The sequence below is a fragment of the Cyprinodon variegatus genome, unplaced genomic scaffold, assembly GCF_000732505.1.
Source record: "Cyprinodon variegatus isolate N-32 unplaced genomic scaffold, C_variegatus-1.0 Scaffold4, whole genome shotgun sequence".
Classification (NCBI taxonomy): domain Eukaryota; kingdom Metazoa; phylum Chordata; class Actinopteri; order Cyprinodontiformes; family Cyprinodontidae; genus Cyprinodon; species Cyprinodon variegatus.
In genome coordinates this window covers 1,203,840-1,219,748 of record NW_015150457.1, presented here as the reverse complement: position 1 = coordinate 1,219,748, position 15,909 = coordinate 1,203,840, and the positions used below count along the sequence as shown (strand labels likewise).

Here is a 15,909-nt window from a genome sequence, read left to right as displayed (position 1 = left end):
ACTTTATTCTCATAATTTTATGACTTCTTGTTGTGACTTTATTTTCGTAATTTTATTACTTTATTCTGGTAGTGTTACAACTTTATTCTCGTAATTTTAGGACTTTATTCTCATAATTTTATGACTTTATTCTGGCAATTTTACTACTTTATTCTCGTAGTGTTACTTTATTCTCAAAATAGAAAAAGAAAATCTCTAGCCTGGCCCTAATTCTACTTCATAGTTTTGAACATTATTTTATAGGAAAAGGTATGAGGAAAATAGGGGAGCACATCCAAGAAATTGCTCAAGACAAAGTGAGCTACCCAGTGCCTCCAGTGGTCATTTTTTTATGTGTCCAAATACCCAAATTACCTTAAAAACTTAATATAAAAATTATTTTTTAACTGTTCTGATTTAACTTTTGTTTAAGCCGGAACAGTTGCACAGTTGAAAGGCATAGGCTGCTATATGGTTCGCATGGTATGATACCTGGGATAAAACATAATTAATATTACAGTATCTGCACAGAAATAAGAAAATAAAAAAATAACCTAATTAATTCTTTTTTGTAAAGAAAATCAGCTATTATTTCTTCTACAGCTGAAATAATTTAACCATTGGATTCTTTTACTGATTCTCATAAGTTTTCCTTAGTCATTTATACACAGGTTTAAAAAATATAATGTATTAGCAATTGCCATAGTGGTTTTCAAATATCTGTTAAGAAGAATATTCTACACTTTTTTGATGTTTAGGAGAGTAACACTGGAATTGCAACAAGGTGAAATTAGCTTGACAATTAGCCGGGCTAACTGTTAAGGATGCTATCTAACAAATGTGTAGTTTATAGCTTTACAGGTCTGTTGTTGAATCGTCATTATTTGAATGATGTGTGGCACTCCTTTAGTTTACGAACCACAGCTTCAACCAGCTGTAAGCGGTCAGCATTTCATAAGGATAGAGAAAGCAGTATTTTGAATAAATAAAAACAATGTTTTTTTTCTTGAAACCAATAAGCTTCTTTATTTATTTGAAAATGCATTCAACATGCTTATTTTCTTTAAATATTGCTATTGTATGGAATACACACAGTAAGTGTTTAAAAGTATTTCATTGTTGCACTTAGTTACTGATACAAAGGTGTTGCTGCCTTCTAGCTGGCCGCTATGAATGATGCTCCTGAAAATAAAGAAATAACCATATTAATAGTTTAGTGAAACTAACATTTAAACCTAGCAGAAAAACAATCTGGGGAAAAAAAGCTGCTTAAAATATATACTTTATATGACGGATCTTGCAGCTACAAATAGCTTAACTCTGTCTGTTATTTCCTCATTTGTAATTAAGAAGGGCATATGGAAGTTTTGCAGTTTTGGTCTGAGTTAATGAAAATGCCTATTAGATGGGGTTCGGATAATGGCAGAATTTAATACTATATTAATTCTCTGGATGCTGGTATGTAGTCAGCCTCTTATTCTATTTTGTTTTAACATATAAAGACGATTTGATCTGCTTTAACTTGTGCAGATGGTTTAGGGAAACAAGAATTAATATCAATCTTCCAGGAAATCAGAGCTCTTATCGAGAGAAACCAAAGGCCTTAACTTTTTTAAGCAAAGCATGAAACACTGTTTCTTTAATATGAACTACAAACAAAGGTCGTATTAAAAAAAAAGAAGGTAATTCACACATGTATCAAACTTTATATTACCGGTATATTAAAAATGTATAAGCCCCAGATATTCAACAAAAAGTAGTTCAAGGATGATATGAATGTGATAAATGGCAACACTCTTTTCACAACAGGTTTTTCTTTTTCTCTACCCCAGCTCTTGTGTTCACCGTAAATTGTTTCAACATTTTCTTTTTATAGCTATTGGGTTTAACCCCTTAAATTAAAAATGAAAATGTGTTCCCTGTGGTTTGATTAGGCATTGAAGAAAACCCACCCCAAGAGCTAAAACAGTATATTTACTACACAAAGTCAGAGTTATGTCCCTCTACTACAGCCCAGGACATTTGCATTCATTACCACCAATTGTTCCCCCCTCTATGTACCAACCTCCAACTTTGATTGAAGAACGGTTAATAATTCAGCACTGTGAGGCCTTGTAGTTGCCTTCACAGCTGCATGGGGTCTGCCAGTGACAGATGGCTCAAAACACATGGCGACTTTAGTGCCAGTATCTTCCTCATTATTGCTGGACACTGTGATGAGGCTTCATTTTCCCATTCTCTCCAGCCAGTAGTTGGATGCTATGAATTCAATTATACCAAAAGAAAGAATGCAGCAAATTGCTGAAAATGAACAGTTTACATACTGGCTAAAATGCTTTTGTGTTTTAGTTTGTTTGTTTTTATAGATGAAAGCCTTGAAATGCTGTAGATCCCGTAATTAGACGTGTAATAACTCAAGTTTTTACTTAATTCCTGATGTGAACTGTTGATTAACTATACATTGTTCTTCTGTTGCCCACTGATACAATATGCAGATTTCTACAGAAAGACTCCCTTTATAAACAAGTGATTAATAGTTACTGAACTATCTACTAATGCACCCGTAAACATGTCAAGTCATGATTAAGAAGTTGGGGTGCCTTATTTAAAGGATGACTCATAAGTTAAACTGAATTTTTTATATATATATTTAATATATTTAAACCTGTATTATAGTTGCTTAAAAATGTCTTATTTATAGCATAAAATTTCATAAATTCTATGTTTTTTAAGGTGTTAGGATTATTCTTTGTCTAAGCTCAGCTGTGAAGCTTCCATGCAGCACTTAACAGATACCAGTTTTTACTGAATTGTCTGGTTTCTTTTTTTTCCAATGGATCATTTGAGCTTTTTTCTCTTGGCATATTATGTGTTGTCATCATGCAATGTAATCCTTTGAATGTATACAGTTAGAATACATATTTCTACACTGTTGTGTGGTCAGAATATTTAGTTAAACACATTTAGCTATTTAATCACAATCCATAACCTAATGAAGGTAGGTCAAAAAGATAATTGTGGGTGTCCTGTTGTTTTGTCCAATCAGAGCTGCCAGAAAACTGGACAGACACAAAGGAGACCCTGCTGGAAGGGATGGTGTTCAACGTTAAGTACCTTGGTATGACTCTGGTGGGACAACCTAAAGGAGAGGAAATGGCCTCAGCTGCCATTCGAAGAATTGTTGCAATGGTAAGTAATCTAGAAAGAAAAATAAATGTTGACAGTTGCATTGCCTTTTTTGTAGACACGCCCCTTATTTGGTAAATTTAAAAATGAATTTGGTTCAAAATCCAGTGTAAATTGCAATATGAATGTCTTTATTTAATGTTTTGGAGCTAGGTTAAAAACTAGAAGACTAGTAGAATCAGACGTAACAGATGGTGGCTTTAGCAGTTTGATATTTCATGCATTTGCAAGAGCCAGAATGGTTTTGAAGTAACCTAATTTGAATAAAAAATCATAAACATATAATACTATGAAAGGTAAGGCAGCAGATGAAGATTATGAAGGACTGGAAGGAGAAAGAATCCTGGTGCTTAAACTTATGTATCCTTTTTACTGAAATGCCAAGGGCAATTTATTATCGCAGTAGTAAAAAAAAAAAAAAAGGGTAAGGAAAAGAAAGCATCAGCGTACATTTAATAGATAAAGACTCAACCAACTTTCTTCTATAGGTTACAAATAAAGGTTAAGAAGCAAATATACTAGTTTAAAAAATGCTACATCTCAGTGCGCTGACAAATTCATACAGTCATGAGAGATTAGAGCCATGGTGGGTATCCCCACAGCTCTCTCCAATCCTCTTTTGTATGGCTGAATTCAGCAATGAGATTTAACTTGAACCACTCTTGGTGTACTTAATTTTAAGACACATTTAAATTTCAACCATTCTACTCACTTCAGAGTAAAAAAAAGTTACATCTAAAGGCAGTTTATAGGAATCACAGCTCTGTAGTACAGAAAATGTAAATGTATGTAAATATATCACACCCTTTCAATTGGCTGGTAATAACACTACAAAACTAAAGGAAATTCCCTCTGAACTGAGGTTTTCAGTTGATTTGATGCAATAAACTTAAATCTAATATACAATAATCAACAATTAAATGTAAGTTGATCGTTTGTTTTACTTCCCTACTTTAAAGATATTGTGAAGGTTGAGAGGAAGAATAGGTCATGATCAGGAAATCAGAAACACTCAGATATGCTAAAAACCACTCTGTCCACTGAGATCAGACGGGAACAGGCAGGCTCAGTGGTTGAGAGGCAGAACAGGACAGGACGCTAAAAACCCTCTCATTAGTGACACTAGAGAACGAGAATAATCTGGCCCTGATAACTGGATGCAAGCTACTTAAATAGAGGCAGGAGCAGGTGGATCAGATGAGCAGTGATTAGAAACCAAGCAAAGTTAGACTGGTGAATGGAATGAATAATTAAGTCAGCCATCACCTCCAAGATTATGACATTATTAATCATATTTTTTTCACTAGGATTAAGTATTACTTAACTGATTATTCCCCTAAAATTTATATATATTTGTGTTTTTCTGTGATGTTTTTTCATGTACAGCCCTTTAAATTGTCTTGCAGAATGTGCTATATAAACACACTAGCTTTGCCATGTGTTTATTCTCACCTTCAATCTATGTAATGCCCATATCTATTATAAACTATGTTGAGAAACAGCATGCATATGTTGAATAATGTTGCATTTAGATGTGTGTCATAATTGGCTCTAAATGTAAATGTAAACCCAATATTTTGAATGCTACAGATCCCTAAAATAAAGACAGTAGGAAATCAGAGTCAAGACTAGTTTATAACTCAGAATTAGATAAAAAAGACATTAGATTAAAACATCCTTCACAAATATGCTTCCTTTCATCAATTTAAACTGCTGCCAGTTTTAATTTTTAAATTTTTTTTTTAATGAATGAATAAACCTACTTAGGCAGTCTAATCACACCTCTTCTTCTCAAGTAGACTGCAGCAAATCTAATGGAAGGATTAAAATTCAGGTGATTTTACACCAAGAAAAAAACAGTCATTTTTGTCTTTGTCCGTTTCCCTGGAAACCAGGCCACCTTAACCAGAGAACAGAATACATTTGGGGTTTTTCCATTTGCTCCACACTTCAGATGTGATGAGACAAGACAGCAGGACCGAACATACAGAAGATGTCACCCTGGAATATTTCAGGCTGACAGATTGCTTTTTGCCTGGTGGTATGTCACTTGTAACCGGGCAGCGGGAATTGTCCATGTTTCTACATGAACAAGCTCTGGCAGCAGAGTCATCTACTGATCCCCTTCCCTCTTTTTGATAGATTTTATTTTATTTTTTTATCAAAAAATAACGAAGGCTAAAACCAAAACTACTGCTTATTGAATCATCTCAAGGAAATTTGGGCCCATTTCAGCTGATTATGACACTAATATTTGTCCTTGAGAAGACCTATTTTTTTCTTAAATAAAGATATCTCTATATAAACCCCTCACATGCTTTTTTATTTAGAGCCAGTTAATTAAAATTTTATTTTTCTGCTAATTTGCTGTATATTTCCTTTTCAAGCTCTTTTACATTCCAGTCCCACCTAAGAAAGATGCTAAACTTCTACGGCTTGACTTTTAATTGTATGGTAAAGCGGTCAGCCGCTGTCTTTTGTCAACAGGGCTCTCACAGATTACAAACTCAGCACTACTACAGTGATTTAGCTGAAAGCCCAGATGGTCCAGAGCAGCAGGGGTAGTCAGTGGCTGCCAGTTTGACCTGGAGCAGGCTACTCATTGCACCATTTCTCCCCCCATTCTGTCGCCTTTTATAAATTCCAATGCACATTCCTGGGGCAAAGGAAGTCACTTGAAAGAAGCACAGAAGTACATTGTCACAGTTTGGAGTTTTTTTTTTCTGGTTTAATCTAATGTAGAATCATTCTATGTTTTCATCAGTCTGACAAGGTCACCTTCTATGAGCTTAAAGCAAGATCTTCTCCATCTGATCTTTATTTGCTTTGTTGTCACTCTAACATCAATAGGCCAGAGCCAGCGCCAAGAAGTTTCGGAAGGTAACCCTGACAGTGTCTCCAAAGGGCATAATCATCACAGACACAGAGACTGCAGATCTGATTGAGAATGTCTCTATATACAGGTAAGTTTCAGTCAGAGTCTAAGCATAACATAGCAGACACTAACGAGTATTTAAAGAGTGGTGAAAATATGTTCACTCAACTCAAGTGTTTTCACTGTCACTTTTCAGCTGCAGTTTAATCTATTTTCTGTCGGTTTTAGTTGACATATAAATTCAAAGTTATATATAATTCTTAAGCTGAAAGAAAAATAAATGTGTTTTCAAAATCTAACTTTTAGTCCTACATGTTAATTAAGGCAACATTGCCTATCACCCTGTACAACCTATCCAATCACTGTGTTTGCAGCATAATGCTTTGGGAATAAATGTCTTGAACAGGTCAAGGAAAATTGAAAATTTTTTGAATTTAAAACCATACATCTATTTTATTTCACTTTATAGTTACTTCTACTTTCTATTGGTACACAATATATAAAGTTGCAATAAAATACAGTAAAGTTTGTAGCTATAAAGTATGCAAATGAGGAAAAGTTACAGGAATGGTTGTGGACATTTTTGCATAGCACTGTTGTAGCTTTTTGATTTATTGTAAGAAATTATTTCTAAGGTTTGAATAATAATAATAAAAAAAAACTGTAGGAAACAGCAATTGAGAGCAAAATACTTAAAATAAGTATACCAGAAGGTCATATTTTTTAAATATTTTGATAAAGTTGAAACAAATTGCTCATATTCAGTTACAAATGTTTGAAAAAGATGAGCTTTTTGAAACATTTTCCTGTAAAATTTCACAAAGGGCGTGGTTTCCTTATAGACATATTACATTGGTATACTTTCATACAGAAAATCCTGAAAAAAATGCAATTAGTGGATAATCATCATTTGTTCTGGGGTTGGGATTCTTTTAAATTTGTAAAGGAGGGACAGCAGATTGTCATTAGAGGTCTGTATAACTGTTCATATCAGTCCATGTGTTTGTGTTCAACTAAATCCTTTTCTGATTAACCTTATCAGCTGTTACAGTCCCCAGTGTAGGTGTACTGGTTTGGACCCTTTACTTTTCTCTGTTCAGAAATATATTTTAATGCTTATATCATGATGGTTGTGAACACAGGTAAACATCCAACATAGTGCTTGATTTGACAATCCCACAGCCAGTCTACTCAAAGCCAAGGACAAGGAAACAGGCCACACACACAAAGCCTTGGCCTACAGAGAATGGATATATCCTTATTTATGAGACCCCTCCCCCGCCTTTTCAAACCCCCCCTGGACTGCACCGCCTTATATCGTTATTTTTTGCACATAAACTGCTTGTGGGAAGACAGCAAGTGAAGGGTGAAAAGGGTGAGGGTAGAGATAAGAGAGGATTAAATCCAGACTGTTAATACAGTATTGCAAAGCAACTTCAGAGGACAACATTTGAATGCACAAGCTGTGTGTGTGGGTGTGTGTTACGTAGGTTTGTGGATTGCTATGGGATTCATACCTGTGAATGTACAAGTTGCACATTTAGTTTGTATGAACTCTGTGGTGTCAGTGCTATATTCTCTCTGTCTGTAAACTGTAAACTGAGTTGTTTCCCTGTGGGGGCAGCTGGAGGTGTAGCAATATGCAAGCAGACATAAATGCATTGTTCATTACACTGGAAAAAATACCCCACACATACAAGACATTGAAGATCCCCACTTAAATGTATTTGTTAAAAAATGTTTGTCCCCATACAGATTTTTGGCTTTTATTTGTGTTACATAGCTGAAAAAATCTTAGAAAGGAATAGTCAGCGGAAAGACAAAATGCTATTTCTATTTTAAAACTATAAAAAAACAAACATTTGCAGCAACATAACTTTTAGATTATTATATAGAAACTTTGGGCCTCTGTTGGTACCAGAATTATCAAAACATTCCTTTCGTCCTCATGCATGTTGGATTGTACCATAGCAAAGCCAAGACATTTTTTCTTTGCATTTGTTCCTTGAAGGGGGACTAAGCTTGTGTAAACTGAATCATTCTCTGGCTGTATAAACCATTATCTTTTTTAGCTTAAGGTCATGCAATGATGCCGTTCTCTGATTTTACTGTAAAAACTGAATTTATGGTTCTATCAATAATCGTTACTAGTTATTTTAGCAGTAACCCATGTCAGACCACAGGACCAGTTATTTTGTATGACACCGTCAGGCTCAAAAGAATAGGGTCTAGTATTCAAGGCAGACAAACAGTTATATTTCTCTAAAAATTTATTGGAAACTGAGGCGAAGTGATCAGTGTCTAAGGCAGGAACCTCTGTGGGTGGAGACAGTGGGTTAGTGACCTCTTCTTTCTGGAAGTGGATGATAACGAACTTGTGATTAAATTACCTGATCTTATAGTTAACTACGAGGCCACAAGGTGAGGATGGCTCCAGCTGGCCGGCTGTCAATGCGGTGCGGCGGTTGCCCGACAGAGGGTCCCAGACGCTGATGTATCGGTGGTTGGAGGAAAGGCAGGAGATCAGAAACAAGCAAACATATGCAGGCAAGATAATCCAGAGGGCAAAGCCAAAGCCAATATCGGGGACATGATCTTAGCCAGAGCCAGGAGATCAGATATCCAGTGAGGTGCCGAGGGAGAATCCAGGACGGAGTCGGGTCAGGTTCCAGATTTTGTACACAAACAGGCAGAGATCCAGCAGGAGTCAGAAGACAGGTCAGGCAAAGAGATCGGATGGGAACAAGCAGGCTCAAGAGGTGGAGAGGCAGAAGAGGTCAGAATCAGGTAATCAGAATACAGAATGCTCTCACCAACAGCTCGAAAAACAATCTGGCACTGATGACTGGTCTGAAGGCCGGTAAAATAGAGACTGATATAGGTAGAGCAGTTAAGCAGGTAATGAGAACTGGGTGGAGCTTGGCAGGTGTGTGAAATGAGTAATTAGACCAGACATCAGTGTCAAGATCATGACGGGCACTCTTTCTGAAATGTTGTGCTATATTGCTGTCCAGATAAAAAGGATACAAACCAAACAATTTTTTACACCTCTTCTCATTGGTCTGTGTATTTTCTTCAAGAGTAAAACACCGCACATGTGGTTTTCTAGAATGCAAAGGTCTGAGAAATGGCTTTGTAACCTTTTCCAGACTGACAGTTGTCAGTTACTACCTTTACCATTTATCTCTTCAGAGTTCTTTAATTCATATGGCTTTCTAGAACTTTTAGGCTTCTTCATACTGAGAGACAAATTCTAATTTTTCCTCTAATGGGGTAAAAATGACAAAACAAGCTGAGTCTTACAAAAAACGTAAATATTCACGGTTAATTCAGTACTCAACATAAGCATGAGAGAATTTGGTTGGAAAGCATTTTAATGTATTCAATAAAGTTATAATTTGAAAGCGATTTTTTTGGGTAATTATTCAGGTAGTGTGTGAGGGTTGCAATGTGACACAGTTCTTAGCATGGTTGCAGTACAGCAAGGTCCTTGACTTGAGTCTGATGTTGTGGCCTTTCTGCGAGAAGTTCACATGTTTCTAGAGACCCTAAACAAGACTTTGTTCATTTTTTTTTACTATGAATGTGCAAATGCATGGTTTTCCTGTGAGTCTATATTGTTTTCTGACATGACCTTTCCAAGGCGAACCCTCCGCAATGACCAACAGGCACTACCCCCTACATGACCCTGCAAGGATAAGGAGGTATAGATATTGGATGGACCTCTGTCTGATATTCAGATTGCAGATAACGGGCATCAAGAAGGCCAGCGGACTGTAATAAATTTAACAGGCTGTTTTGTTAAGCAGATGACAAGCTAAGCTGTACATTAGGAGTAATATATTATCAGCAATGACTAGGCCATGGGTTAAGCAACTCTTTAAATATTGGCTGAAATATCATTATTTCTACCATAAAAAAACATTTTCATCACAGCTGGAGCTAACTTGTCTTTAATTCTAATATATTTTTAGAAAATACATAAGAATTATGAATAAAAGAAGTGTGTGTATTGTAATAGAAATATATGAGAGTGGATTAAAAAAGCATATTTGAAGAAAATTATTTCTTTGTTCTACAGAATAGAATGACTGAGTTTATATCTTGTGACTAGAGTTTGCAAATATTGGTTCTCCAGCTCTAAGTAGAGATGTAGGAGTCTTTTTTCAATACAGCAGCTTACTAGATCAGCCAATGATTGGCTGCTTTGATCCTGACTATTGACTACTTTGTAAAGATTTTAAGCCTTGCAAGGAAGCTAATCTGTAACCTAATATTGAAAGTGAATACAGTTCTCAGTGGTCCTGTTTCAAATAAAAACATCTCACATTTAAAAGCTGACACTGATCCTCCCAGTGAGAGGAACATTGTGAGGGTGTTTGCAACCTCCATCTGGTTATATGTTAATCATTCATATTCCCATGAGAGCTCTCAGCGACCAACCAGCATATCAATCAGCGAAAAGCAGAATTGCTGACTGACAACCCACCTTTTAATGATGCACATTGCTCTGACTCACTGTTTGTCAGATAACTGCACTGAAGCTACAGAACAGAATCAGTAACATCCTCAAAAATGTGTTTTCCTTTTGTGTCTTCTCCCACTTATGCTATCACAGTGGGGTCACAGTGGAGCTGGTGCCTAGCTCCAGCAGTGTGTGGCGGAGAGGCGTGGTAGATCCTGGTCTGTGGCAGGGCAACACAGTGACACACAATGACACACAACCATTCACACCCTCACACCTAACTACTATTTGGAAAGCCAATTAACCTAACAGTCATGTTGTTGGAAAGCTGGAGTAAGACAGAGAAACCACACATGCACAGGGAGAACATGCAAACTCAATGCAAAATGACCCCAGACCGGAATTCAAACCCAGAGCATTTTTGCTGCAAGGCAGCAGTGCTATAAACTGCACCACTGTGCTGCCCCTTTGTTTCTTATTCTATTTTATTTTTCTTGAAAAAGTGTGACCGCTGCTCTTCACTAGACACTTTATTTTTCACTTTTCTATCTCGACCTGAAATTTTATGAGAAATGTATTCCCTTTGCAACAACAGCAGGTGGTTTTTTATGCAGCTTATGGTTTTGATGTTGGATTTTTTTGTAGAGGCTTTGTTCTGTAAATATTTATATATTTCCAATGATATTTGCTTTTCCACTCAAACGTACCGGTGCTCTACACTGAGAAAAGATCAAAGGCTCAGAGTCCAGAGGGGCCTGTCGGTAATATGATGCAGCTTGACAGCTTAGCTTCGGCTGTTCAGCTTGCTGTCAATTATTTTTTTTTCTTAATGTTATTTCAAACTGAAGGACACTTATGTCTTCTGTGTTGCCTCAGCATTGGCAGATATTACTTTTTTCTTGTGATTTTTTTTTTATTGATTAAAGTCAATCATACTACATGTATGTTTATTATATCAAGGTATTTTATTAGCAGATTTGAAGTATTTTCGTTTGATGCATTAGAATGAGGTGTTCTGGTAATTTAACTCCATTAGAAGTAGTTTTCAGTGTGATTCACCTCAGCCATTGTTTAGAGCTGGAGTAGCAAGTTATTTCAGCATGGATGATCGTTGCCACACTTAATTATACCTAGACCTACTTTGCCTATTTAGCTCAAAGCAGGGACTTAAAACCCAAACCCTGAAGGGGCCAAAATCTAAAACATGGACCAAACAAGAAGCCAGATAATGAATAATGCTTACTGATAAAAGTAAATCCACCATGTTTAAAGAGTACATGAATTTAAACCAAAGTATTTGAACTCAGTGACCCACCACCCCCATCTCTTTTTCCTGAAAAGAGATCACTCTGGACAAACTCTTTAAATAACACTTCATAACTTATAAGTAAAAAATAACCATGAGACATGACAACAGAATTGGATAGATATTGTAATCTTACTCAGATCAGAGAAGTTGCTTAGAATTTACAGAAGGCAGCTGCTCACCTCCGGGCTCATCTCTCAGGAAGTGGCCCAGATTAACAGTTAAAAAGGCATTTTATACATTTCCAGTCTGCCACATCATGTTATTTTACATCATACATGTCAGCAGATGAGTAGACATTATTGCTCCAGCCTTATCAAAATATTACAATTTGCTCTTAGTTGAAGGACATCGCTCTCATGCCATTCTCAAATATTTCCCACGTACAGGACAGAGGAACCTGTCATGATGGGTTTAAGGTGCCTAACCCACATGCAGAAATCACTCAAGAGGCAGAGAAAAACTTAAAAAGTTTATTTACAATGAAGCACAATAAATAATGAACTGGTCCTTGGTAGGCTGACTGGTCACGCAGGGGCTCTCCACTGAGGGGGGGACAGAGTGGTTAGTATTGATCCAAGTTACTGCAGGTTTTCTGATGTACGAGGGTGTACCTGTTCTGAAGTTGAGCGGAGCTGCAGAGGGGGGAACCTTGAGGGTCCAGAGGCTAGTCGGCAAGCAGAGGGCTGAGGGCGGAGGCGGAGGCTTACTGAGTGCAGGCAGACGGATTCCAGACTGAGTTCCCTCTCAGTTTTCTCTGAGAGCGGGCAGGCAGATTCCAGGCAGAAACAACCCTCCAGGGTTTCACTGAGAGCAGACAGGCGGACTCCAGAAAGATTCTTCTCTCCAGGTTTTCGGATTGTCAGGCAGGAATATCTGAGAGACAGAAATAGACTGGATCAGACAGGTTCACAAAATCTTAGGTTCAGAAAAGCAGGCTGGCTCAGGCTTTGCTAACCATTACTGGCAAACACTCTGGCACTGGAGTGTCCGTCTCCGCCTCCTTAAGAAGGAGCCTCCTGATGAGCAGATTGACGACAGGTGTTGCAGTCAGCTTATGCCCCCAGGAGATCTTGTGCGCCCTCTGGTGGAGAAAGTGGACAATACCTCCAGATCCCAACAGGAACCGTCTTAACCAGATAAACTATTGTGGAAAACATCAGTTCTGACATGCAACAGGCAGCCAATACCAAGGTGTATCAAACTCACACATCATCAATGATAATTATCTTAACAATATCCATGAATGTTGGATACTGGAAAAAACATATGTTTTTGACTGTTAAATTTTTACAGATTTTGAAGTGTTGTCTGTGTGTGACTAAATCTTTATAGTTTAGCCCATGTCTATCAAGCACACATGAAGAGGACCATTCAAGAACTATTAATTTTATAAAATCTTTTTATTTTCTTGATTTTAAATTTGCAGATCTGTCAACATAGCTGTTATGTTCTTTAATACTCCTATATTACTATTACAGTAGGGCTACAACTAGTTATTATTTTGCTAATTGATTGATGTGTCAATTATTTATTTAAATTAATCAAATAATAATCAGATAGCAAAAGGGTCCTTAAAAAAGGTTTTTCCGAAATGTAACCAGGTGAAACTCAAACTTTTCCACTTGAGGATAGAGTATATAGACTGATAAAAAAGTTAATCTTGAATGCAAAATATTTATACATTTTTTTTTTACAATTTTGCTATCATTTCTGCTCTAACTGTGTTGCTCTGTAAGCTAAAGGCATATTTCACAGTGTCTATACTCCAGCTAATGACTAATCGATTACTAAATTAGTTGATGATTATTTTGATAAATGATGACCCTCTAGTGATAGGGTGTTGTCATCTATGATGTGAAGAGGTAGATCTAAAAGCTCTAGTGATAGGATGTGGTCATCTATGATGTGAAGAGGTACATGTAGAACCTCTAGTGATAGGGTGAGGTCATCTATGGGGTGAAGAGGTAGATCTAGAACCTCTAGTGATAGGGTGAGGTCATCTATGGGGTGAAGAGGTACATGTACTGTAGAACCTCTAGTGATAGGGTGTGGTCATCTATGGGGTGAAGAGGTAGGTCTAGAACCTCTAGTGATAGGGTGAGGTCAACTATGATGTGAAGAGGTAGGTATAGACAATCTAGTGATACTGTGTGGTCATCTATGATATGAAGAGGTAGATGTAGAACCTCTAGTAATAGGGTGAGGTCATCTGTGATGTGAAGAGGTGGATGTAGAACCTAACCTAACCTTATGTTGCCTTTAAAGCTTGCATGTCCAGAGTCCATTGTTGGAAGACTTAACGGTCTCTCTACTTTTCAGCAAAATAACAATAAGAGTATTACTGCAATCCAAAGGGCTGGAGGGAGAAATTTAGTGCCGAATGTAAAATGACTAAAACTGAATGACTCTAAGATTTGAAAATAGCTTTTTTTTTTGTGATTATATTGCATATGCAATAATAATGTAAGCCCTAATTGATAACCAACCTTTAAATTGTCCCGGAGATGGAAATTAGACTCTTAGCTTTAACATCACATATTTAACGAGAAATCTTCGTTATTGAAAAGCATGCAAAAGTGATATAAGTGGCAGGATTTGATATTCTACAAAATCCACCTGTCAGTATTTTTAGCCAAGTAAATATAGTTTTAGATAAACAAACGTGTGACATTATTATAAGAACGTATTACAACTATAGTTTAAAAATAAAAGCATAGAAACAGTAAATATGTCTCTGTTACCTATACTCTAATGCACTTTATTATTATACACTATATATGATATACTACTGTATTTTTGAAACTGAACCTGAGTAGAGGTTAGGACGAGCTATTGATCTGTGTACTTAGATGGATATTCACAGTTTGTCACGGAGATCAGAACAGTAAGCCAGTCAGGTGTAAGTACAGTGTTTTCTTGTCTGAATCTGTCCGAAGAGAATCCATATCTGCAGCGTTCCTTTGGGTGAGCAAACCCACAAGAGAATTAGTAAGGACAGGACTATGCAAGAAAGAGGAAACTATGCTCCTAGTAAGGCTCTGTGTAGCTTGCGTTACCATGGGTGGTTAACATTTATCCATACTATGCATACTATTTAAAAAAAAAAATCATTGTTACTGAATACACAGTTGCGCAGTTTGTTCTTTCTGCATGGAGTTAGCATGTTTTCCCCATGAATGTGTGGGTTCTTTCAATTTTTTTTTTTAGTTTTATTTTTATTTTTTTACTTTATTCTGCTTTATTTGTAGTCTATTTCTTTTCTTTTTTTCTTTTTTTCTTTTTTTTTTTTTTACAATTTTTTTCTTCTGGTTTTATTTTTCTTCTATTTTAGTATCCAATTCATGTACAGCACTTTGAATTGTCCATGTAATGAATTGTGCTATAAAAATAAAAATGTCCTTTCCTTACTCCTGCTTCCTCCCACAGTCCATACATTCCACTGTCCAAACATGACTTTTAGGTTAATTGGCATTTCTAAATTGTCTTTAGGTGTGAGTGAGTGTGCATGGTTGTATGTCTCACTGTATCTCTATGTTGCCCTGCGACAGAGTGGCGACCTGTCCGAGATAGGCACTGCGAGAGATAGGAACCGGACCCACAGTGACCCTGATCGTATAAGCTGGAGAAGATGGGTGGATGGATCATTGTTAATGAAAAGTTACATCTTCTAAGTACAGATACACCAGAGCAGTGGCGGCTGGTGGAGTTTTCTAAAGGAGGGGGCTATAAATTCAAAATAGTTGTATACCAAAAACCAATCAAATGTATATTAAGTTATCACAGCAGTATATTTATATGAAGATGTACATAAATCTTTCCCTTAGGCTTTGTGAAGGCAAACCTGTATTTAGCACAGTCCAATATTGTGTCACAAACCTAAAAAAAATAATGTACCAGTTGGATAACGGAGAAGCTATTAGTCAGCTTTATTTTTTTTATATGTAGAAAAGCTATTTATTCTTTGAGAGTGTGTTTATTTAAGATCAACTATGCAAATTAACAAACCTCTAGAAAAGTACACCATATTATATAATTTTTCATATGAATCCCAGATTGTACCCAGCTCCTGTACTGCAGAGCGGAGGACCTTGCCTA

At 36.6% G+C, this 15,909-nt stretch overlaps 1 protein-coding gene across 1 annotated transcript in view; it reads left to right on the top strand.

Annotated features, from left to right (window-relative positions):
* The window catches only part of LOC107082946 (low density lipoprotein receptor adapter protein 1-like), a 52,359-nt gene that overhangs the window by 25,323 nt on the left and 11,127 nt on the right, over positions 1 to 15,909 (top strand). Inside the window, exons 2-3 of the mRNA XM_015371845.1 lie at positions 3,026 to 3,168; positions 6,016 to 6,128. Of these exons, the coding sequence (XP_015227331.1) occupies positions 3,026 to 3,168; positions 6,016 to 6,128 (256 nt within the window). The remainder of the gene's footprint in view (positions 1 to 3,025; positions 3,169 to 6,015; positions 6,129 to 15,909) is intronic.